Genomic DNA, 27945 nt, shown 5'->3' on the forward strand with positions numbered 1-27945 from the left:
ACGTAAATTTTTTTTACATCTTTAACAAATGATCGGCTGAATAAGGTTAGATACAGTGATTTTTATTTTTTATATTGGGTTCAGCCAATTAGAAATCGTGATACAACAGATTAGATATTTAGATTTAAATTTTCTCGTTAATTTTTTAACGGATATAAAACATATATATTCGTGACAACTTTCTTCTGGTGCCTGTGGAGGTGATAAACTAGAAAGAATTAAAAATATATATTCCAAGAGGGAGGCGAAAGATTGGAAGACCGAGGTTACGATGGGTGGAACAGGTTTAGAACCTAATAATTGGTGGCGGCAGATGATGATTTTCAAAAAGGTGTTTCTACAATTTTGTTAAAATTTTCACGTATTTATTAACGGTATATTATAATTTTAAATATCTTTTACCATATGTAAGATATTCTGTCGTATAATAATTTTTTTAAGTCGGGACAGACTGTGTAAAGCTTTTAATCATTTTTGTAGGAAACAATACGTTATCAATAACTTTCTGTCTCCTTCCTCCGTCGGGTAGCGGAAACCATTTTATTACCCGCGTCCTTACGTAGCCTTTTTTTAATAATTAAATTAAAATATTTTATTTTTTTAGAACCATTCATATTCTGTTGAGCATTTCAATAGTACTAGTTTTAAATATAAAGACCTCCTTGGTTTGATATGCGGTAGCTTACTTGCATATTCCACAACGGCAAAGATACCGAGTTCGATTCCTGGATAAAGTTTAGAAAATTTCTTATAATTCAATTCCGAAAATAGTCGCTAATAATGATGGTAGCTGATGTGAATTGAAACAAACAAATATAAATAAAATATCTGGATTATACCTGCATCTTGTTTTAATGTGAATAAATTGTCCGCAAATAATTTTCTTTGCTTTCAACTAAATTGTTACATTTAAAAATCTTCTCTTTTTGTGTTCATGCATTTATTACTCGGTTCTTTTAAATATATTTCATATATTTTTTCTTTTTCGCTGTAAACTACATTATTATGTACTATTTTACAATTGAAATAATCCGTAAAATGTGATTCCTTTAATTTGTAATAATTCCGTAGATACGAGTATCTGAATAAAATATTAAATTATTTTGAAATTTTTTTTTAAAGGTTTACGGTTTGAATTCTTCAACGTGAATGGTTTTTTTTTATATTTTATTGTTGTGTGTGAAACGTTTGGATATAATAATTATTTTTCTAAATTTATTTTATAACGAGGATAAATTAAAAAATAGTTTTTTATATTTTAATGAAATCATCCCAAAATATTAGAGTTTTTATACGTTTTTGTTATCTTAATACGCATTACGTTATTTAGAATTTTGTTTGTTGTAATTTACAGCCGATTAACAAATCACAACAATTTTAATTTCCTGGATCATAACTCTTAAGCTATAGTGTAAGAAGGAAAGTATGGTAATCAGTCAAAAATTGGGGTGTAGTCTTTTTTCATTTCTCGATGTTTCATGACCCATGGATTCCAAAAAAAAAAGTGGAGGATAATGTTTGTATGTACTGTCGTATGTACGCGTGGGCGAGTTTGAAGCTTAATTACTTTTGACTGAATAAATTGATTTCTATGAAATTTGGCACAGAGACTCGTATTTATCGGGGAATTTGTTGGTAAAAGGTCACCATTCAGTATCACTATGAGGGTTAGATAGGTTTTTTGGATAAATTTTCTAAAATTTTGTAAATTAATCCCCTTTTGTATTAATCTCAGTACATGCGTGCGTTCTTATCTTATTCTTTAAAAAAGGTTTGCCCCAAAATTTCCTCTTCACAAAAATCGAAAAAAGTATTATTTTTGTTAGATACGTTTTAACCTAGTTTTTTTAATTTCTTCCTAGCCATAATAATAGTGCAAGTGACCCAAAAAACAAAATTAAAATACTTTGAAGACAGTATTACTTTTTACTTTGGGGTTTGGTAAGCCGCTCAAAATTAAAAATTTTAATTTTTTTTAAACTTTCGGTTTATATGTCGTTATTTTTTCATTATATAAACATAAATAATCAATGCCAAGACGGTATTACAGTTTTTAATCGGATTTTTTTAATTTAGAAATTAGCGTAGTAAGTAATAAGGATGATAATCTTTTATCGGGTAAGAGTTAGATTTTTGCTTTATGAAAATAAAATAACTTTTCAAAAGTATCGTTGTCGGCTTTTTTATTTTGTAATTTTTTTTGATAATTTATTTTACATCTGTCACATAAATAACAACATGTTTAACGTTGTACATACTTACGCTAATAGTTGCAAAGTAAGGAACAGGTGGAGGGGGTTATTTTAAACCGTCGTTATTATTATCAATATTAGTATTATTATAGGAGTGTTAGTGAAGTGTAGGAAGTCTAGACGAGAGGGATGGTATATTAACGGGAAGAGAGGTTGTGTATCTCTCTCTCGTGAGTCGTGAATCGTGACTGTTAGATGACATCAACTGCACACAACGTTGCACGTTTAGACGGAAATATAGCCCTTGCGACCTAATGAATCTAATGCAGATATATACATGTTCTCTTCGGTGTACAGTATAAGATTTTCCCTTTACCTACCGCATCTCTTAAAATAAAACATTCATTTTACCGTATCTTTCGTGTCTTTATATAATACACGTTTCACGTATATATCGAGTACTGTATATTTATAAAATTTATTTTAACAAAAAGAAGTTTCAATCGTGTATTTAAACTTTTTAATTTTTTAATGCGTTTTTAAAACTAGGTTTTTTAAACGTACGAAGAAAAAATGAAATAATAAATTTCTTTTCACGTAAACGTTAATAGACCGTTTACAAAAGATAATTTAAAATCTATAACTTGATGGTTTTTACAATCGTTAAACAATCATTATTAGTAAATAGATAACCTAAATAAAATTTATAGAAATAAAATAAATCGGTTTCAAATAAACAAAAGTTAAAAAAAGATAAAAATTAAAAATATTTTTTTAACGGATTAGTAAGGCGATGAAATGCAAAATAAAGAAGAATTAAATATTAAAGGTAAATGAGTTTAATGTACTACAAATTATGAAATTTTATGTTTTAAGGAATACGATTACAAATGATGAACGAGTAATAGTAACATCAAAACCTGACTATAAAAATTAAGGGAAAGTTTCCAACAACCGCTGATATTAATATAGATCTAAAAATTAAAAAGAAATTTTAAAAATATTTTTGTGAGGAGCATGGTAGTGAAAGGTGGACAACGAGGAATTATGCGAAGTAATTGAGTACGTACAATGTAGTAATATGCAGAGAATTAACGCAGAAGTGAAACGAATGAATAAAAATTCATTAAACCAGTCAAATAATTGATGACAAAAAAAAATTAGAATGTTGAAAATACATAACAATTGTTGATCAAAAGAAAATAAGAATGATCCTTTTACTTTTCCGTCTGGACAACGCTACAGCAGAGGTATAGCTCTAGAAGGGAAACTATTGTAGTCGGTCCAATTTGGTTACATGGAGTTTTCACCGGATCTTGACCTTTTGACACCAAAGGAACTAAAAAAACGGATGAAAATTTTCCTAATATTAATGTTTGTATATACATGTGTTCGGTGTTGGTCTCAAAATCACCTTATATCTCCTGAACTACTGGATCGATTTTGACCAAACTTGGTCAGATTACTTCTATATGTGTGACATTGATGTCATTAAGTTTTCAACTTCAAGAATTCAAGAGAGAGAGAGAGAGAGGCTGTAGAGCAAGGTCACCCATAGTATCTCGAGATTTTGCCTAATTTAGGTCATATTTTTCTTAGGCGCATTTGTTAAAAATTAAAAAATAATACTTGCAAAAAACTTTTGGAAATATTTTTAAATTTGCGGTCACAAAAAATACTGCTGTAGTCGTTTGATATGTTGTGACGTCACAGGTGAGCGGTAGAATTAAATAACTGAGTAATGTTTAACGTGGAAGAAAGTAACTTTGTCTGGCCGGGCCTCGAATTCTATCGCCCGGTCGACTCGGTACCTGGTGTGTTAAGCCTTGCGGTTACATCACTTTGCCGACCGTTCAACGTTCAAGCGAAATTTGTTCTATGTAAGTTGTAAAATTACATTATTTTAGTTAGTGCCGATCGTTGCGGCTTATGCCGCGTGACTGGAAGTTCTGCAAAAGGGTTTTTTTTTATAAAGGATACCGGGAATAGATTTCTCTAAAATATCTTGGTCAGCAGCTTTTTATGTTAGTTGCTTTCATTCATTAACTATACCTAGAAGTTCTTTTTTGTACAATGTTCAACAAGTATTTTAGATTTTTTAATTATACTTATATATATATATATATATATATATATATATATATATATATAATATAATATTTACATACGATTCCTTCTGTATCTATTGATTGTAATTATTTGAACATATAAATGACCATCTAGTTTTAGATTTTAAGTGAATTTTTTACGTTTATTTTTTTACTAAAATTACGTATTCAAGTTGACTTATATCACTAGAACGGTTTAATCCATCATTGTCAAATTTATAAAAACGTTTAATAAGTTTTAAAAAGTTTAAGATAACTGTTTAACAAATATTGAGGAGGAAATAATTAAAGTGGTGGGGGTTGGTATTTATGTAAATGTTATTTATGTTAGTGTTTGCAGATTGTCGATAATAAAATCGGAAGTACCATTTTTTAAAAAAATAATATTACATAAGTAACTGAGTTCAAAAAATAGGGAATTTTATAAATTTGTTTAACTCTACTATATTTAACTGAGCAAATCGGATTCCATTTAACTTCTATTTTACCACTAACTTCTTAATTGTAATTATGACGTTACAAAAAAAATTTTGGATTTTTATTAAATTTTACCGGAAAGTTCCTTGCCGTAGACAGAAATATATATATATATATATAATTCTGTCTATTTCATATATATAACAAACAAATTTATGAAGTAATTTTACTCGTTTTTAAAAATACATCATCTCAAAGTTTAGTAAATTTTTCAAAATGACGCTTCAATTTTCTCTTAAAGGCTTAATGATAAGTTACGTAATAGAAAATTTATTGTTGCTAACCACCCCATTCTTCACGTTACCCGTCATTTCCATGCTATATTTAAAGGCTATGAGTAAGATACCTCATTCTTTCTCGTTTTACTCCATCTTGAAGCTTACTTTGTTTTTTGAGACTGTTATCCTGCTAGAAGCACCACCTTGATAGTTATTGATATGAATGTTGCAAAAACTGTCTTTACGATATTCTTAATACAGAAAGGTATTCTTAATACATATCGAAATTTAAATCTGTAATATATGTATGCGTACACACACACACACACACACACACACACAAACAAACACATACACTTGAATTATTTTTCTAGATTATATCTGTAAAATATGATTTTTGGTTTTTTGTAAAATCTGGAAATTGTAAAAAAAAGAAAATTTTATTGTTAAACTGTAAAATAAGTTTCAAAGTATTTCTTTTCCGGTCTATTTATTAATTTACTTTTAAATAATATACATTGAGATTTTCTTATTACGTGACTTAAAACGCTTGGAATGACACTAAAGAACATTAGGGTAATTTAAAAATCATTTTGATTTCTTTGTTTATACAAAATATATACTGTATATAAATTATATAGCATACTGTATCGCTTTGATTAAAGTGAATAATGGCTCATTAACGTACTTTAAGTGGCTTTTAAACGAAGCACGATAAGAAATGAAGTAAGATAAATTTCTATTTTAAGTTTGTTGTAACTAATACTGCGTGGGATTTGAATGAATTAACTGCCGGTATACGGGTGTAGTCTGTACTATTAATGGAAGAATGAATGAAGTGTATATAACACGCACTGCCTTTTAATAATAAAAATAATATAGCTGGGAGAATTGATTTGCTTGGAATATACAGTATAAATGGATTTAGTCTTCGATTATTAATTAAATTTCTATTTCATCGAATTTTAAAGATTAAAATCTTTTTTAATTATTTAAATTTAATTTATTTTGTTTGATTGTTTTATCCTGTAAAATTTATTTTTTAATTATGAAATTTAGTTATATCAACCTCGTTTGGAATAATGTGAAAAGTTCATGTCTCATTTGATAAAAATAGTAAAAATTACAAAACGTTTTTAAAAGTATTTGTGTCACAATTGAATAAACTGATTATTTCGGTTTCCAGATTTCAACGGAAATACCCATATTGACCATCTCTGAATCCATTTTGACTAGTTTCGGCGTGAGGTCTGTACCTACGTATGTATCTCGCATAACTCAAAAACGATTACCCGTAGGAGGTTGAAATTTTGGATTTAAAACTGTTGTAACATCTAGTTGTGCACCTCCTCTTTTGATTGTAATCGACTGAACCAAAAATGTCCAAAAAAAGCCCAAATTCCAAAAACATTTGGATAGTGGACTTTTTCTTAACTGCAATAATAAACCCTCATTGAGAACTTTTCCACGATATATCATAAGTGGTACTTATTTTCATCGGTTCCAGTGTTATAGCCTAATAAAATTTTAATTGAAATATTGGATGAAATATTTGGATCTTAGGGGAAGGTACATCGGTTCAAATTAGACATCTCATTTATTTTTTAATTTAAATATATTGATTTGTTAATAATTATTAACCTCTCGTTATAAAAAAAATGTTTACGATGAATTATAAATTCAATAAGAAAAACAAAAAAAAAAAAAAAAATATCAGAAGTTTTTAATAAAATATAATTTTATGTACTTTTCAATTTAAAAAAAAGTGTGTAAATGTAATTTAATAGGCGTACAAGGAAGTCATTTCCTGCCCACATCAGATTTTCTTCCTTTTAGTTTCTTGAAGTCATATTTCTTAGCGGGTTTTTGTTAATATTTTAGTAAAGAAATTGATGGTCCCTGATAAGTTTCTTGAAGATAATCTTAATTTACGATTTTACTAACAAAATAATTGTTTATACAATTTCAAGATTTTGTTTTTTGTCATCATTAGTGGTATTGGATTGTAACTGTAATTTTCACCTTAGCAATAGAATATCAAAGCCTTTTTCAATTTCCTAATTTTTCTTTATATATCTTCGTTGAATACTTTCACAAACATCTCTGCTTTCATAACGGTCTTTTTTAATAATTTTAATACATTAATAAAAAAATTTAAAAAATCAAATTTTAAAATTGATTAATTTAGTTAATTTAATTTGATTAAAGATAATTTATTAACTTTAATCAAATAATTTCTTCAAAAAATCTTTATTGGAATTATTTTCACGAAAAACCTTTATTAAATTAATTTGTACTTAAGTTCCCTTTCGATAATGGTAACATTGTTTTTTTTCCATCGGGATGTCAATTTCTTGCCTTTCTCATTTCTTACAAAAGATTTTTCGTACGGGCATTTTTTGGTAGTTCTCTTAAATAAATATTTTTTCAAAAAATAATAAAATAATCCTTAAAAATACAGTCTTAAACAAAATCAACTACAATTAAATTAATGCCAAACTAAGAATTGATTAATTATTAATAATTGTTGGTTGTTTATTGAAAATAAAAAACTTGACATTGATTTCAAAAAACTCGGTATTAAAACTATAAGTTTTTCCTTCATTAGTGCATTTTACAAGAATGAAGTCATTTTTATATTTTATTTTACGATATACGATTTGTCATATTATTATTACTGTTATTTACTAATTGAATATTTTAAAGTTATTATGTTATTGCACGCTACGTAATATTAACGTTCCATTTACACTTATGTAACTTACACTTAAGTAAAAATGATCGAGATAAGTTAATTGTGTTTTATTAGTAGCCTGTTTTTATTGTTAAGAAATATTTCCGTTTTATACGCTTTGCCGTAATTTCATGTTCATTAAATATATACTTTTATCTTAAGTTATAAACATTTTATCAACTTTATTTTTTTGTTAAATTTTATTTTATTACCTCATCACCATCAACGTTATAAATGATATACAAAATTAATATTTATTGTTTGTGACGGTTTAAATGATTTTTTTAAAATAAATGTTATGTATTTTTTACTTAAAAAAAAGATAAAAAAAGAATATATAGTATATATAAAATAATTTACTTCTTATTGACTTTATAAAATCTACCTTATTATTAGTTAAGGGTTTCCTTTTCTCTACTTATCTTTATTGATCACTATAAACCGTGCTTCTTACTATATTACAAGGATAAAGTTTTTATTTCAGTATTTTATTTTTGAAGCGTTTGGTCATCCGATTACTATTACATTGTACTGTACTTAAATAAATTTTCAGTTTTATTTTCATAATTTGTTTCCTTCATCAAAATTACGGTGGGTGGATTATATACTCCATTTTTAGAAAATTTATATGTTATACGTTTTATTTTGTCCAATTCACGCACTTACTTTTCCTTATCAACATAAACAGCTTCTGTTTACTTTACTGCATTTAACAACTTAACTGCATTTTACTTGCAATTGAAATCTGTATTTATTAGTTCGTTTACTAAATCATCACATTGCTTTTATTTAAATAAAAATATTATTTTTACTAATTTAAAATCTACTTTTACCAAGGAGTTAACAAAAAGGGTTTACAGAAAAATTTTTTAATACAATTCAAAACAAATTTATTAATTTTATAATTAATAATAGCATTTTTAAATAACAAAACAACGAAACTCGTAGAGCTAACCTCACAATCGCAACAGCAAAAGTTAAATTCAAAGGACATCTAAGCGCTTACCCTTGGAAATTAAAACAGGATTAATATAAGTTGAAGGATTATTTCATTTGTTTTTCAAGGCCATCCTGCAGAAAATATTAAAATCCTTCCGAGGAAAACGTATAAAAGTATAACGATAGGGATAAAAAACGGCTGAACCCATATCAAACGGCTAGTGTTTTGGATGACCTGGCTTTGCTAGCAGGATCAGAAAAATAATTTATTCAACAGGTAGTGTTGAGAGGGATCTACAGATATCCTTAGAAAAACCGAAAATGATGCACAGCACATCAAAGACTACTCAAAAAAGAAAATTAGCGCAGAATCCGGAAATAATGTGAATATGGATAGAGCGGCAATAGAAAAGAGAAGAAACGAATCGGATAAGTTACATTTACTGATCAAAGATATCTACTATTATTTAATTAATAAAACAAAAATTACAAAACAAAACCAAATAATAAAACTAAATAACAACTAATAACTAAATTACAAAAATTAATAAAACAATTTTTTTGGCCTTAATCAAACTTAGACATTATACCAGTACGGTAGTATACGGAGATGAAACGTGTTACTCTTTACCAATTTGGAACCGCTAAAGAAAATAGAACACTGAAAATAATCCTCCGGTCTAAGAACACAACACAGAATATATACAAATGAAATTCAAGGAAGAACTGTATGAAGAAATAGAGGATATCAAAAAAAAGAGATAGGAAGAAGGAGTCTTGAGACTTCTGAACCGTGCGTACAGAAAGGAATAAATAAACAAATATTCATTAAACTCTGGGAACGAAAGAACAACCACGGGTACCTACAGCAAATAAAAAAAGAATTGCAGAATCTAGGGATCCAAGAACAGAAGTGATAAATTGAAAGCTTTTCTGATAAAAATACACGAAGTTACGTTTGAAACTGTGAGGAAGGAAAAGAATTACACCAAGTGAAGTGGTCTGAAAAGAAAGACCACACGAGCGGAACGAATGAAATAATATTGGAAAGAAGAAAAATAAATGTGAAGAAGTTATATTTTCGTGGCTTAACCGAAAAAAAAAGAAACAAATCATCTTTAAATCAGAAATCCAATAACATTACTTAAAGTTCTATTGGTAAAGAATATGATTTTTCTTGATCATATTTTTCTGTTTTAAATTAGAAGAAATTCCGAAGGAAATCTAAAAGAAAATACAATTTTTTTTTTAAATTTTACTGTTTAAATAAAAAAAATTACTACTTGGAAAGTATTAACCGTCATTTTTTTTTATTTTTTTTTTTTTTCGGTGAATCAGTAACCCCAGTTACGGGAGAAGTGTCGGGTTCGCTAACAGGTTCCGTCAGATGTTTTTAAAGTGTGTTTGTGTACCTGGTCCCTACCGACTAAACCCCTTGTCTCACCAACTCCTTTTTCGGGGCGAGACCAGCAATTAAGCATAACACAGCTTCGGGAGATTGCCTTCGAGCTCAGGTGGTCGAAAGTCTCCATGTATCATCACCGTCGTCCATCCACGCAAGTGCGGACGAGCGACGGCTCCGCAGGAGGCTGTCCCTCACCTCTTCGCTCTCCGATCGATTTCTTCTCCTAAGTCTTGGAGGTCTTCTTCCGGGCATTTATGCACAAACATCTTGGCTGGTACATCTGCATTAATCTACACCTCATTCTCGAAGTTCTACAACCTTTTGCTTTATGATGTTGGTGGCAAGCTGTTCAACCGCAGCCCATGCTGCGGTTGAAAGGAAGAATGAATGGTCTTCTTTTCAACCGCCGACAGGAAAAGAAGAATGGTCTTCTTTTCCTGTCGGCTTGAAGTTGATAGTATTTTCTGGAGTGAATCCTCTCGTCAAAGTTTAGAAAACTTAAGCGCATAATTGAGCAGTAATAGTACAATGGTTGGAGGCTATATTATAATATGAGAGTATGTAGTAGGTAGAAAGAAGCCAGTCGCCGAATCGGAAATCCAACAAAACCTTGCGCGTTAGTTGAACTTTTCAAACGTTTACGATTAATAATTTGTAAGTTAGTATTAAATTTATCATTACTTCTACTGTATGTTACGCATTATATTATTTTATTTTTATCAATAGTTATTTGTAAACATAATTTAATTTTCTTGTAACGAATACTCGCTCAACTCTACTGTAGGAATTGATTTCTTTTTTTAATGGTATAATTGTAAAAATTTTAGGGTAAAGGTTCAAGAATTACAAGGCATCATGCTGAGATTCCTTTGTATAATTAGGTTTAAAATATTTTCCCGTGTATTATATTAATATTTAAAGCGTAAATAAATTTATGTGATAAATCATAAATTGTTAAATTGTCACAAATTGTTGGGGATGTAGGATGTAGAGGGTATACTGAAATGAAACGACTAGCACTAGATAGGGAATCTTGGAGAGCTGCATCAAACCAGTCAAATGACTGAAGACAAAAAAAAAAAGATAAATCATATCTAGGTATAGAGTTTTCACCGTATGTTCATTACTACTTTCAGCGAAAGAAACTTGATATATTTGTTATAGCTATTATAAAGTAACGAAAAAGGTAATTGCAGATATTTTGAGCGAAAGGTTTTCAGATTGATGAGTTTAACGATATATATAGTACGATTGATTGAGTTCATTTGATAAATCATTCTGTTATTCTACGCTACAACGAAACGATTCACGTATTTTCCAAGACATATAGCGGTAAACGCCGTCTGGCGGTTTTTCTAATCAACTGGGTGGGTGGTGATGATCACCCCTACGTAGTGGTTGCCAATACTTCAAGCGATATGTGGTTGATTTGTTGTAGGTTTATCTTATCAGACATAACGATTTGTTTGGCTGGTTTTTATTTCGTTTTATTTTTTATTATTTCTTTTGTTTATATTTTTTTTAACAAAATTAGATCGTATTATATGTTAAATTTAATTAGATTATTTAGAATCATTAAAAGACATACGAAATATTTTTTTTATTTTCACTCTAGTATTATCGTATAGTTTTTCATTCCTTCCCGAAAAAACATCCCCGTAGCTTCCACTATCAGATTGGTATTATAAACGCTTCTGAAAAAAACTTCTTTGTAATATTGCCCAATAAAATTAACGTATACCTTTATTTTTTAAAACGATGTTTCATCTTCAGTGTCTGTGCTAATTGTTTGTTCGTTGAAAGTAATTATTGACGTAAATTATATTTGTTTAAAACTCTTTAAATAATATTTATTAAATCTGTTATAAAAATTTCCATTTAAAAGTTAAAACTATTTTAACCATGAACGTACATCTATTTAAATTCCCGTATCATAGTTTTATTTTAATCTTTAAAGGGTAAATAAACCAATATTTCATCGGTCTGAGACAGTCAATATGAAACTCTAACATTGTTTAAAGCCTTTTGTTGCGTTATAATTTCAAAATTAAAATAAAGGAAGAAATTAAAATAAAGGAAAATTTCTATTTCTTTTTGTTTATTATAAATTTTTAAGTTCAATTTTTAATATTCATATATTAACGAGGTTATTTTCTTTTATTATTTTACAGAAGAACCTGACAGTGAACCTGATGGTGAAGTTGAAGTGGATGGTGAAAACGAACATTATCCTTTATTAGAGGATCCTTTACATCCACCGGTACCAGGAACAAATGTGGATCATTCAGTTCCTTTACCGGTTTTTCTTGAAGAACCGACCGATACGTTTGTTATTAAAAACAAGCCGGCTACGCTATCATGTCGTGCTGCACACGCCTTACAACTTTTTTTTAAATGTAATGGCGGTAGACAAGAAAGTACGTCGCATTTTCAACAAGAATTCGTCGATCCTCAAACCGGAGTTCGTAATGTTGAAGTATCGATCAACATTACTCGTGATAATGTTGAAGAATTTTTCGGTAAATTTAAATGCGAATGCATCGCTTGGTCATCACGAGGTACTATAAAAAGTCAACCCGCTGCCATTGATGTTGCATGTAAGTAAAAAGTATAAAATATTAGTTGTACAGTTTATTTGTTGATTGTTGTTATACTGCTAATCGAATTCTTCTTTTCGAAATCAAGCGACTACGCATTTTATTATTTATAATTAAAATATGATACAAAGTCAGTTCACTATTTTTTCTTGAACTTATTTCACCTGATGAGTGAAAAACCTTCGGTCAAAAATAACCCCGATTTGTTGTTTGACAATGAGAAGCGAGTTAAGTACGTTGACAGTTAATAGAATCATTTTTAGAGAATTTTTTTTGCTCTTTTTTCTGTAAACTCGCGTTAGGATAAGAAGTAGTCGACCCACCGGGTTGTGGTCTTATGATGAACGCGTCTTCCCAAATCAACTGATTTGGAAGTCGAGAGTTCCAGCGTTCAAGTCCAAGTAAAATCAGTTATTTTTATACGGATTTGAATACTAGATCGTGCATACCGGTGTTCTTTGGTGGTTGGGTTTCAATTAACCACATATCTCAGGAATGGTCGAACTGAGACTGTACAAGACTACACTTCATTTACACTCATTCATTCATCCTCTGAAGTATTATCTAAACTGTAATTATCGGAGTCTAAACAGAAAAAAGAAAGGAAAGGGTAAGAAGTAGTCAAAATTTTAGTTTATTTAAAATGTTTTTTTTTTTTTTTTTTAATAAAAATTTCAGTAATTGAATGAAATTTATTAGATAACAGAAATAAATATTGACAAATTTTTTTTAACAGTTGTATTGAAGTTTCAATCACATTGGCAATGATATAAGCCGTCTATATACTATCTATGATTTATTATTTCCCAATTCGGTAATAAATTAAATAAATAAATCGAAAAGAAAATGAAAATTATTGTAAAGCTAAAAATAATTTTCAGTTTTATTTTTAATATACTAAATATATTTTTTATTTACGCAGATGACTGAAACGTTTGCTAGCTACGTAGGTGACTTTTTTTTTATCATATACTTATTTAGTTACAGCTGCTGCATGTAGGAGATACATTCTCCTGCGAAAAATTATTTGAGCTCGTTTCATTTACCCATAAAGATTTATTATACTGCCGTATCTTGGATTCCAATGCATCCGAGAGTCTGCAGACAAGTTTTAACCGCAGGAATTCATTATATAATGCCGGGCTATTGGATTCTGGAATCTGATATTATGTTGTATTACCCGTGATTAACTTTGTTAATTTTGATATCGGTATCGTATATCAGTTATAAATTAAATATTATCAATAAAGTTATTAAACTTTGGAAAAAAAATTTCGTTAATGAATCGTTCTACGTGTATATGTCTGCCTGCGTATGTTGATAAGCCTTTGCGTAGTAAATATTTCGTCATTTTATCGTTTAAAATTAATTAAATTATGATTTAATATTTTGAATATTATAGGTTATTAACAGTTTTCTGAAAACAAGCCGTTAATTATTGATTTCCATGTGAGGCTGACGTTTGAAAAAGATCAAAAGTTAACAGGTTTAATTATTCCTTTTATAAAGTAAATTTTACCCTAAAGTCAACGTTTTCTGCCTTTTATGTTTATTATTTAAATATTAATTAATGGTAAATAACTGAATAAGTTAAATTTATTTAAAAGTTTAATTTAAATAAAAATATATGACCATGATCTGTTTAATAAACTGTTTAATAATTGTGCCTTATTCAATAAAGCTCAGACTTTCATCTACAGTAATGTATATATATATATAAACCTCATAGGCGTATTTTTGGTACGTATTGTTCTTCATTAAAGAATATATTATTTTCTTGCACTATTATTTATATTTTATTGAATTTATTTACATAACTTTTCTCAGATTTAACAAAATTCTGTATCAGTTTAACCAATAGTTTTATTTTTTGACAATTCAACAAAGTTATTTTACGCCGAAGTGAAAAAACTGTGTTTATCAACTCAATTTTTGTTTTATTATACCCTATTTCGTAGAACATTTTTTGAACTTTTTCGGTCAAAAACATAAGAAACCACTAACTTCGCTCCTTAATTTATTTACCCAGAATTTCAGTCGGGTTTTATTTCAGTAGAGGTGCAGAAATCGGAGCGAAATCTTTCACTAACGAAGCGTTTTGGAACAGACGAACGTAGTAATAACAAACACTACCAGTAGTAGCAGCGATGGTAAGCAGCGTTAAATATGCTCTCAAATAATTGCATTTCGAGCCGTCTCGGTTTGGTTTTAAATTGCTATATATATATAGCAATTTAAAATATATATATATATATATGGATTACTGAGCATTGTGAGAATCCGTATTATGGGGAAAATCGATTTGTTATTCATTCTAAAATGTACTTACGTAATTACAGTTAGTGAATTGTAAAATAAACTTAACAATGCCAACTATGTTGATGACCTTTCTCTTTTATATCCTCCAACCTACAAAAAGAACTGAACATTAATTATTTTTGAAAATAATCTTCGTGAATTTTCGTCATAACAGTTGGAGATAACTCATTCCTAATATATATATATATAAATTTATAACCAAACCGAGACGGCTCGAAGTGCAATTATTTGAAGTCATCTTTAACACTGTTTACCATCGCTGCTACAACTGGTGTGTTTGTTACTATTACGTTCGTGTACGGGTCAGATATTCGCTGAAAAAGATTTTCCGAATGCCAAATCCCAGAATATCGTAATTCAGTAAAAAAAATTTCGTACAAATAGACGAACATCATTTACGACTGCAGAGGCCATACCCGATCACAACGAATGGTGTAAAATGCACATCTTACTATAAAATTCATCTCGATTTAAAGTTGAAACCGTATTGTCCAACAATTTAAGATAACAAACAAACCGAAATGTCTTAATTATTGTGACTAACGTCTGAAAAAAACACTTTTTATTGACGGATAGATCTGATCCTGTACTTTGTCTCAGACGAGGTTTTATTTATCTGGACCTGTTAATTCGCACAACTTCTGTAATTTAGACGACTGAAAGTTCAAACTGGATGTTTGAGCATCCATTTCAAGATGATAAAAAATTGGTGTGTGGTGGCACACCGAACTCTAAATATAGAAGGCAGAAAACACAACGAGCAATAATCTTGTTCTATGTAGTATTTCTTTGCTCATGAAGAGAGACTTCTGGTATTTTTGTGTGCACAATTGCAGCATGCTTGCCCGCATGCTGCAATTGTGGTTTTTATTATTAAATTCACTGCGTTGGAAGTTCACCTTGTTAGAACACTTCAAAAAAACATTTCTGGTTATACTGCCTACTGTAAAATTTATTTGCAAACGGATTTTTTTGTAAAGATATGTGGACATTAAAAAGTTAAATTTTATCGAGATATGTATATAACTCGAGCTTCAAAATTTCTGTGCAAAGGAAATTTTTTCCAAGTTCTTCAGAGTGACAAGGAAGTGATGACTTTTTTTGGACTGTTTGTCAAGGACCTTCAGATATGGATATTACAATTTTGAGAGAATTTAGGCTGCCAAGGCCGAAGTTTATCAGCAATATTATCTTCGAATTTTTTTTAGGTATCTTCCTGAAGGAAAATCAGATGATTTAATTGATTTTTTCCCTTGTTTAAAGTACCCTTAATTAATGTAAACATGTCTAATCTTGTTGTTATAATAATGTAAAAATAAATAAAAAAAGGAAGTACGTACGCACTAAACATTATTATTCTTACATAAAATATGTGTAGTACTACTTTTTAGGATACTGTATAATATACAGATAGAAATTCGCTTGAGGATATCGTTATTGTGCTCTGTTCAGTTATAGTTTATAAACCAGTTATAATAAATTATTACAATTTAAAACTCTTCGATAATTTTTCAATTTTAGAATCACGTTATATATTTAAAAAAAAGAATTAACATCAAAAATATATCTTATTATTTATTGCATTAAACAATGTCATATATATATATTTATTTATTTATTTAAAAAATTCGGAGAGTGATAAGGAAAGAGATATTTTAAAATTATATTACAAAATGATCCTGAATATTGATATGGTTTAAAGGATAATGCCCTATATATGTAAATATCATATCATAAAGTATCTGGAATATATAAATAAGCGTTAGTGAGAGCCGAATATTATTATTGGTTAGCAAATTGTGTATTCTGACGGTCGGTAAGAGGAACGGTGAGGGGCGAGGGGAGGTTGAAGTAGATAGTTGGATGATTGTTAAAATGTTTTGGAGAGGGTAAAAAGATTGCCGATGGCCAGTTTTAAATCTGTTTCAAATTTAATTACAAATGAAAATGAGTGAAGACTAATGGATCGGCATACTATGCAACATTCCAACGACAACGTCTCTCTCTTTCTCTGTTCGTTATTACTTTTTTCTTTCTCTTTAGGTTGATACTTTGTTATTGTTTTATTTTAGTCTAATATGTTTTGTTACCGAACAGTAGCCGTCTTTTTTATTTTGGTTTTTTTTTTTTCATTGTTGGTGTATTTTAATTTCTGTTTTAGTCAGGTCTTCCTCCCTTACCTATATTATTATTCATTTTAATTACATCTACACTAGATTGGATTGGACCGCGACTCTTTCTATCTTGTTTTATGTTGTTGAGGAACGTACGAGAAGGGAGGGTTGATGTAGCTACCAGACTTTTGCTAATTAATCTGCAAAACAAAAGCAAACATTAACTTTTATTAGTAAGCAGAGGTCGGGTCATGTATTGTCGTCTAAGGTTATAAATATGCATCAGATACAATTAATAGCCCACGAACTATATATATGTACGATTCAACTGTACAAGCGTAGTTCGATTATATGTATATGTGGAGCATCCGACTCCATTAATTACGTTGAACATGTTTTGTTTAAATTAAAAGATATTTTAATATTTATAAATTTAAATTACTTTCATGTTGTCAAATTTATGCATCCTTTTTTTACAATAAAAATCGCTTTCGAAGTTAATTGACGAAGCATTGCAGATATTTAACCATCTCGTATCCCGTTAACGTTGTTCAACAATTACATATGCTTTCTAAATTAAGAAAACCTTTTCTGTTTTCAGCTTGTATTTCCCAGGTGACTCTCAGATTGCCTTTCATTAATATATAATATATAATATTGCCTTTCATTTTATTATTATAATGTTTTATTTAAATTGAATTTTTCATAAACAATTTAGTTTAAACGAACTTTAATATACCGTTAAATCCGGAGGTCCCGGGTTCGAATTCCGGTGAGGCATGGCATTTTCATACGCTGCAAATCATTCATCTCATCCTCTGAAGCAATAACTAACGGTGATCCAAAACGTTAAAAAAAAAAGTATGTAATTATAATATACCATAAAACAAGTAAAAGAATTTTGTGTTTCCTGCCGAAGTTGAACCGATATTAGTTTTAGCGTAACTTACGTAAAAGTAACATATTTTTTCTTTTACGGTTTTTTTAATGAGTATATTTTCATAAATATTTCTAATAAACAAAAGAAGTAATAATAAGTCTTTTAAATAAGTTTTTTTTTAAAGAAATGCCATGAATATTTCCACGGAGACTAAACATCGATAATATAAACTGTTATTAATATCCTAATCATACAGGGAAAAGAGCAACACGTACTGGTGAGAGCGGTCAGCGGCTAAAGGTGTCTTTCGGATTTTTGGTATTTTTCCTAAGATTATTATCGGATTTGGTTATAATTTATGTTCCAAAAGCATACTCTTTCGATAAAAAAAATTAACAAAATGGGTTTACTAACATCGAAGATATCGCGTAGCATACGTTAAAAAAAATAAAGTCGAATTGATAACATCGTTATTTTTTGAAACGGATTAAAATGTGTTTTTTTCTTATATACGCTTTTATTTAAAATGTATAAAGTAATGTACGCACTAGAAAGATAAAAATAACGCCACTTAAAATTAACAGAAACTACTTATAATTATTTTCTTTATAAAATTTGTCTATAATAATGAAAACTTCATGTGAAATGACTTAGTTTACGAAAATCATCGAGGTTCATGAAACAAGTGATTAAATTCTCTTTAAAAAAATTAATCAATATTATTAGAAACAAGGTTTTGAATAATTTTCTTTACAATATTCATCTACGAATTCATTTCACGAATAATAAAAGCATGGAGCGTCCTTAATTATGCAATTATTATAAAAAACCCTGATCAACAATTAGTACAGGCAATTTGTCATCAAAATAGGCTGTATTTAAAAATCCTTACCTACCGACTGATCTTTTGTTCATGCGTTAGGGGTGATGAGGGAAGCTTAACTCCAGATTTTTAACATCCCCTTCCATAGATTTTTGAAAAACTCAAAAGGTTTTTGAAATGCGTTTTTCTTTGAATCTATGCATTTTAGAGAAAAGTTTTTCAAACATAAAATGTAGAGGACATTCTCCTCTATAATTAATGTCTTTAAAGTTATGCCGTATAGTTTGAAATTGAAATACTAGGTGGCGCTGAAGTTGTAAAAAAAGTGTTTTTTCGGTTTTCTCACCGGAAAAAATTGTTTTTCGTCTGTATTGCATTTGGAAAAGTTGTTAATCTGAAAAAAACAGACAGCATTTCAGTGTTATAGCGGTACAATGGCAACGAAGCGTTCCTATTGTTACTGTAGCCGGGGAGATCGGCATTGTTCTGCGACTAGACCGGTTTCGAACACGTGCCCAATTCACAACATTTTCACACTTTCACAAGCTACAGCTCCAAAACGGTAAGTCGTAAAAGAAAATTGTATAAATAAAAGTTGTCTGTTTTTTTGAGATTAACAACTTTTCCAAATGCAATACAGACGAAAAACAATTTTTTCCGGTGAAAAAACCCGTTTTTTACTTTACAGACATTAATTGTAGAAGAGAATGTCCTCTACATTTTTTGTTTGAAAAACCTTTCTCTAAAATGCATAGATTCAGAGAAAAACGCATTTCAAAAACTTTTTGATTTTTTTAAAAATCTACGGGAGGGGGTGTTAAAAATCTGGAGTTAAGCTTCCCTCATCACCACTAACATATGGAAAAAACATCAATCGTTAGGTAAGAATTTTCAAATAAAAATACAAATTGACTGTACTAAATGATTTTGTTAAATGATAGTGATTCTTACAGTATTTTTCTTGCTGGTTTCTAATATGAAATCAGAATTTCTCTACCAGGCTTAGTTATTTTTGTAACTACCATTCTTATTTTTAGTTATGCATGAACTCGATAAGCGTAGAATTTTGTGAACATATTTTATTATTTTATTTATCAAATAAATAGATTTTGTTTATTTATTAGTCTTTTAATTGCTGTCACATTGATTTATTGTTAGACATTAGTCATCATGTTTTTTTTATTTACAAACTAACTAAAATGAACAAGAATGTGTTCTTCCTATTTTCATCTTACTATAAACTTATCATCTAATCCTTAGTTATTTCTGTCATTACGTTTACTTATCAAGTGTTGTGCAGACTAGAGAAATATTTTTAATTCTCATTTAAGTGCGAGTTCTCGTGAGTTCTCGCTACAAAACATTGAGTTTTGTACAAAACAAAACATTGAGTTTTGTAGCTGGCTTTCGTATTTGCGGGTTTAAGTTATTCAGCAAAGTGAAAGTCTGTTTATTAAATTAGTGTGTTTATAAAGTGTTTCTTTTTAAACGATATTAGTTATTTTAATATATAAATAATACCTCGTACTTGCATTAATCATCCGAACAATTTTTGCTATATCTGTAGTGAGGTAACGAAGTCTCAGCGAAGAAATATAACTCCACTGATAAGATGTCGTATGAACTATATTTTGGAAGTAAATTAGGTGATCAGGACAAATCTTGGGCTTCTCATGTTTGCTTTTCTTCTTCTGTAATAGTTGACCGGTTGGCTAAATGGATCTCGTTACATTCCATCTGGAATTTCAATGGTTTGGAGAGGACTGAAGGATCGTACCACAGACTGTTATGTTTGTAAATTTATACCTCTTTTTATTTTCTCATTTAATCTGTTTTATGTATATTTCTTGCGCAAAACATTATACAAAATAAAATAACGAAGAAAAGTTGGTCTTCTTGCGTAGATCTGCGAAAGAAACTGTTTAAATTTATAACAATATCATTGTGGTTTTATTAGCCTTGAATATTCAAAGCCATTCAGTGTTAAAAATCATTTACTTTTATGTTTGCTTTTTAAACGTTTCTCACCGGTTTTATTTTACGGTCCTGCGGTTAGTTGATTGTTAAGTTGTGAACAGATGAGTCAAATAATACGTACGCATATACAGACACACAAATTCGTACGAACCGTTGGAATAAGACTCATACGGAATTCTATCATAGGTTAGTTTGCCGTCGGCCGTTGTTTTCAATATTTCATCACAGGATCACAGCCTACATGATCAAAGAAAACTTTGATACAAAAACATCATCTCGTTTGTTCGTTCTACATTTTATACTGCCATCGGCTATTCAGCAGTTTCGGCTTGTTCCTTTTACCTTTTTTTTTTATGCAGGCCTATATATGAAATTCAAATTTAAGATCATTTATTATGGCTATTTAGGCTATTTATGTTTTAGCTGTTACTGTATTATATCAGGCCTATGAGTAATAATTTAATATTAAAACTTAATGCTGAGTAGCGTATAAATATAAATATATAAATCCAACTTCTGACCGTCTGTGAAGTTCTGTTTGGTACTAAAGTTTAGAATTAAAAAAAAAAATATTATTATAATTTTTATTGTTTATAAATTAGCCCTAATTAACGTTTTCGTAATAAGCTATCTAAATACTGCAAAAAAATATTATTAAAAATTCCTATTATTACTTAAATCGAACATTTTTTTATTTTACTTATCCCATCCTCTCCACAGACAAGTGAACTTCTCCACCACGGACCATATGAGATAGGTTTGATATCTATGACATGTAAATGAGGTGTACTTTTGTACACACTCAGGCCGACCATTTCTGTAACGTGTGGTTAATTGAAATGAAAGACCTAGAAGAGGGGGTCGCTTATTATTCACTAGTTTAACAGATTGTATCGAACACATTAGAAACAATAAACAATAGAACGTGAAATTAAAAACAAATATAAAGATTTTATTAAAATTTTTTACCAATATGGTTATCTTTTTTTTACGAATTTATACAAAACATATACAACATCACATAGAGTACAAAAAAAAAGATGTAGCCAAAACAAGGAGGAGATAATCGCTAAGTTCTCCTTTTTCGGAAATCTACCGGGTGATATGTAAGTATGGAAACCGCTTTATACTGCATATCTGAGAGATATTTGGAGGCAGAAAGAAATGGGATTCTACATACTTAAAACAAATCTGCATTATGGTAGGTTTTTAATTTTTGTCGGCCGTCTTGGATCAGACATATTAAATAAAGGATTGTTATTTAAATGCATTGTTATCATAGTTATTTAATAAAATTAATAAATGTAAGAGAAAACTAGCAATAAAACTAACAAAAAAATTGTACCGCTAGGCCTACAACTTAATTTTTACTAGCACTTTTAAATTTTACCGATACAAGTATTTTGAAGTAAAAAAAAGTGAAATGAGTTAATAAGTAGCATTGTTTCAATAACACAAACTGCATTGTTATAAATTAACAGCTGATTTACACAGCTAAATCTATAATATACTTTTTAAGTAAGTATTTACTGCCGATTTGTTTCATTTACCATAAATAACAAATATCAGCTGATATTAATAGTGGAAGTTAATTTTTATTTAGAAAACAATAACATTTGATATAACCGCTTTATTTTTTGTTGTGTTGTTAATTATTAGTAATTGTTTATAAATTTCAGTATTATAGCGCTGTTTACAGTTCGTTAATGTATTCATTATGAATGTAAAATGCAAGAAAATTTTTCATGCACCTCGTTTTATTGTTAATACGATTTTTCCGTGATTGTGATTTTGAATGCTTATAACTCGATAACGATGGCAGTAATAGAAAAAGGGGGTTCATCATTGGTTTTCTTGTAAAATTTTAAATCGAAATCATCTTTCATATGTCTGCTATATCATTTAAAGAAATTAAGTTTAATTCGATATGGCGGATCCAAGATGGTTGACAAAAATTAAAAACCCACCATAATGCAGAATTTGTTTAACTATGTAGAACCACATTTCTTTCTGTCTTCAAATACAGGGTCATTCACGGGAACCGGATGTTTTTGAAGTTGGTTGTACTCGGGCGTTCGTGGTTGGAGGGGCTGATGTCTGACGTTTCCTTTGTTCATAGCATTTACATTTTAGTCGTTGAGATGGAGCCGTGGACGCTAGACCAACGCCTGTACGCGTATGACAGTTTTGTGCGAAATGACGAATCCGTAACCGCTGTTCAGCGAGATTTCCGCCGTCAGTTTAATATCCATCGTAATGCAAGTGTCCCTTCTCGTAACACAATATTGCGATGGGTAAACAACCTTCGAACAAGCGGTTCAATATTGAAGAAAAAAACCACCGGGTGCCGACGAACTGCTAGCACTCCGGAAAACATCGAACGAGTAAGGGAAGCCATTGTCAGAAGCCCACGCCGCTCTATTCAGAGGCATTCATTAGCGCTTCAAATGAGAACAAGTACGGTAAGACGAATTCTGCATACAGACCTGCATTTCCATCCTTACAACATAGCCGTCGTGCAGCAGTTAAACGAGCAAGATTTCACGCAGCGATTACAATTTTTTCGACAAATGCTTACCGTTTTTGAAGAAAATGAAAATTTGTTATTGTTAATGAGTGACGAAGCCCATTTTCATCAATAGCTTCGTCAACAAACAGAATTGCCGGTATCGGGCAGAAAGAAACCCGCATCGGCTTCACGAGAGACCACTTCATAGCCCAAAGGTGACTATCTGGTGTGCAATAGGAAAGGTCGGTGTTATTGGACCGTATTTTTTTGAAGAAAATGACGTTGCCGTAACTGTAACAGCTGATCGTTACATTGCGATGTTGAACACGTTTTTCAGCAGGATGGAGCTACAGCGCACACAGCGAGAGCAACGATGGGTGTTCTCCGTAACTTGTTTCCGGAACGGATCGTTTCCACATTCGGCGACATTCCTTGGCCCCCTCGGTCCCCCGACTTGAGTAGTTGTGACTTTTTTCTGTGGGAGTTTCTGAAATCGCGTGTGTACGGCAATAAACCGCGTACATTGGAGGACCTAAAGATCGCATTTCGTCATCACGTCACCTAGATTGATGTAGACATGCTGCAAAGAATTGAGGCCAGTTGCCGTGAAAGGCTACAACAATGTATTGCCCAAAATGGACATCACTTGCCGGACATAAATTTTCGTTCACGAGTAAGTAACAAATGCTCTGATTTAACAAGTGTTTCATTACCAATAAAACTTTTTTAAAGTAAATATTCAATTTTTATGATTATTTTAGAAACATCCGGTTCCCGTGAATGATCCTGTATTTCTCAGATATGCAGGATAAGGATGTTTCCATTCTTAAATATCACACGGAATATTTTAGTTATTAACATACGGTTCTGGGGATGAAAGAAAGTTGCAGTGGCTTAAGTTTTGCATATCACTAATACGTAAATAAAACATACTTCTTCAATTTTTCTTTAAATTTTCATTCTTCGAATTCCAGACTAAATTAAAAACAAATATATACGCAAATAACTAACTCTACTTTGGACTTATAAAAATCTAAATTTAAAAATAATTTTTTTTTTTTAGTTTTTAGGACGGTTTTTTAAAATAATTTTTTATTTATTATAATCTAAGGCTTACGTAAAATAATGTCCGTATGGAAAAAAAGTCACAAGGAAATGTTCACGTATAATTAAAATAAGGAAAGGAAAACAGGTAAAGACGTAAGGTTATCGTAGGGAAGTAAGATTCTCAAATGTAGGTATAGTTTTTATAGGAATATCTTCTTATTTATATTTATAGAAACGCAAAGAAATGACAAGTAGAGATTACTACTAAGCGTGAGAAATGGCTTCCTACAGTTTTTCCTTGTTTTCTCATCGTACCTTTTGTTCTAAAACTACAGTGGCATTATTTATTCTCGTAAAAAATCTACTTTTTAGAATAATTGGTTACAGTAATGCAGGGGTGCCAAATATATCGTATAATATTGAAATTTAAAATATTTTCTGCTAAGTTGAACCAATGTACGTAAAGCATTGTTTTATTGCAACTATACATTAAGATGTCGTTGATTTATATACTTTGTGCTGTGACGCATGAATTTAAGGGACGGCAGTCTAAAAAATCGGTTTTGCTTTTGCTGATTGTAATCGTGTTCATTACGCAATCAGTTTCTACGTGAACACAATGGAGATGTTAATTAAACGGTCGATTATGAAGAAATTTTAATTTTTGTGGTGGGTCTTACGTGTATGTTTGCAACAGTATATTTGGCTCGGTGAGGAACCCGACGAGAAATTACTTAACTCGTAATTTTCCAAGCGTGCCTGGCATAGAATTCTGCTTGTTATTCTTGAATATCGGTTTGTAATTTTTGGAAGTGTTTTGCAATTCTTCAGATCTTCTACAACGTATAGATTAGATTAATTAAAAGTTACATTCTTCGGTTTAAGTATCTTTAAGTCTATTAAATCAAAAACCACTTTTTTTTTATAAAAGTTTCATTTTACTTTAATCTTATTTTTTGGAATTTAGCCTGCATATAAATTACTAAATGGCTGGATCTTTTAATTTAAATGAGTCTTTTTTGATTTTTTAATTTCAGAAGGTGATTGATTTATTTACTTTTTTTATTTTATTTTTTTATTTGATGGACATATAAAATCCATTTTAATAATTAATATATTAAGAAATCTCTTGACGTATTACCTCCAGTCTAATCTAACTTCTATTAGGATGCGAGTGTTTGCCACAGGCTAATCCCGTAATCTACTTCTCTTTTATACAGCTTACAAACAATAAAAGTTTTTTAATTTATAAAAAACGCTTACAGCGATTTAAACTTTGTACTTGTTATTTTTTTATGTTTTTTTTTTCAATTCACTCTTCTATATATTTATAAATATTTATTTTTTAATCGGTTTTATTTTATTTATTTATTTTTATTTTTTATCCACCAGTATAAGAATGGTTGATTGAGTAGATTAAGTTTTACACTTGCTTATCCTCCATCACTATATTAAATCTTATGTTGAAATAAGATTTTTATCCTTTCAGAATATACTTTATTGTATTGTATTTTATATTTATATTTTATTGTTATATCTTTAACATTATTCATCCTTTTTATTTTAATGGAAAAAGTATATTAGTAAATATTATTTATTGTGTAGTGGTGTACTGTTTTTATTTATGATTCTAGTATTTTTGTCTCATGATTTTTAAAATATACTTTATTTCGTATTACTTAGTACAATCTCAAGTTTATTTTTAAAAAAGTAAAGTATTTGTAATCTCTTGCTGCTACTGTATTTTTGATATATAAGCATATTATTCTGTAGAATCTGGATTTGTTAATGATTATTTAATTTTAGATTAATATCGGTCGATTTTTTTTAAAATTAAGGATGGCAGGTTGGATAATAACAAATATCAACCGCTGTAGTATTCCAAAATGTGGGTTTTTAAATTCATATATATCTAATATAATGTGGGTTTAACTTTTCTTGCTACTGTATTACGTAGAATCTTTATCTAGAAGTTTTAATGTTTGTATATATGCTTAGGATTCGGTTACTGTTATGCTGATCGACTAATCTTTTTTCTGTAGATGGATATTTGATTCAAATAATTAACGGTAACGCGCAACATGTATTGCATGTTTCCGAGAATACTAGTGTGACGTTGATAAATAGGTTAATTCCAAGCTTATGAATTACTGACGCGCGCGCTACACAAAATAATACTTGTTTAATTATTTTTATATCAAATTGTGTAATAAAAATATTAAATCTTTCGTACCTAAACTATACCTGGTATTGAGAAAAATAAATAAGTAAAAATTATATAGATTAAGTAACACACGCGTTTTCCTATAATACGCGGCAAGTATGGTCCGTTTTGAAATAAAACTGAAAAATATAAACAAACTTTGTTACTTATTACGCATAAAATCTACAATTACTTACTATATAACTGCCTTCAATTTCAACACATTTTCCCAGCATTTCCCTGACTTCTTCATTCTATCATCAAGAATTCCCCACCTCGGCCGAGGGTATGACCCCTTGGGGTAAACCCATTTATCCCTTCGTCGTCGTCGTCAAACTTGTGTGATGTGAGCCACCGTTTAAAGTGTAGAAAAAGAAAATAATCGTCGAAAGCTAAATCACGGCTATAGACTGCATTGAAAACTTTCCAATGACATTTTTCCCAATCGCCTCACCGTCTAATTTTTCCTGCGTTGCAGGCATGTTAATAAAAATACAAAATCCCGCTGGATAGCATTCCATGTCGTTTGTTTATCTATAGCTCTTCTGAGATTTTTTAACGTTTAGCAATACGTATCGTCATTTACAGCGGTTTCGCGTTCAATAGATTCGACAGGAAGACACAATTTCTGACCCTTCAAAAAAATAAAAACCAGTCGGTATTTATTTCTTAACCGAACCTTCTTGATTGAACTTATTCGGTCTAGGAGAAGATGAATGCCGAAGAAGATGAATATTATTTGATTATAACTCTGGAACCGGTGAAAATAAGTACCATATATGATGTATCGTTGAAAAGCTTTCGATGAGGGTTTATTACTGCAGTTCAGAAAAAGTCCAAAATCAAGATTTTTTGAATTTTGGTTTCTTTTGGACACTTTTGATTCAGTTGATTGCAATCAAAAGGGGATGTGCACATCTAGTTACAATAGTCGTAAATCCAAAATTTCAACAATATACGGTTAATCGTTTTTGAGTTATGCGAAATACATACTTCCGTACGTACGTACAGACGTCACGCCGATTCATAGTCTAAATGGATATTTCCGTTGAAATCTGAAAACCGAAATTTTTCGCTATCACAGTGCTTTCAAGAAAGTGAAAAGAAGATAAATAAAACTCTAAATGTATAGAATTTCCTAACAGTTACTGGATTTTTTCTATTAATTAAAGTAAATAAAAAATGTTATGTTGTTACGGATTGTAGAAAAATGTTTCATACGGATTTACCATATATAAACTATATATAATTCTATTTTTAATCTAATTTAAAAATATATTGTTGTAAATAATCTAAAAAAAACTATTGTATAGTTTTTATTCTAAAAAGAAAAGAAAAACCTGTAGAGCATTTTTATTAATAAAATATAAATAAATACAGCCAAGTCGTAGTTTAGAAGAAGT

At 29.8% G+C, this 27945-nt stretch overlaps 1 protein-coding gene across 1 annotated transcript in view; it reads left to right on the forward strand.

The window, feature by feature from the left end:
• unc-5 overlaps nt 1–27945 on the forward strand; it is a 789148-nt gene that overhangs the window by 140716 nt on the left and 620487 nt on the right. Inside the window, exon 4 of the mRNA XM_075377583.1 lies at nt 12245–12670. Within this exon, the coding sequence (XP_075233698.1) occupies nt 12245–12670 (426 nt within the window). The remainder of the gene's footprint in view (nt 1–12244; nt 12671–27945) is intronic.

The sequence above is a fragment of the Lycorma delicatula genome, chromosome 10 (assembly GCF_047948215.1).
Source record: "Lycorma delicatula isolate Av1 chromosome 10, ASM4794821v1, whole genome shotgun sequence".
Lineage (NCBI taxonomy): Eukaryota > Metazoa > Arthropoda > Insecta > Hemiptera > Fulgoridae > Lycorma > Lycorma delicatula.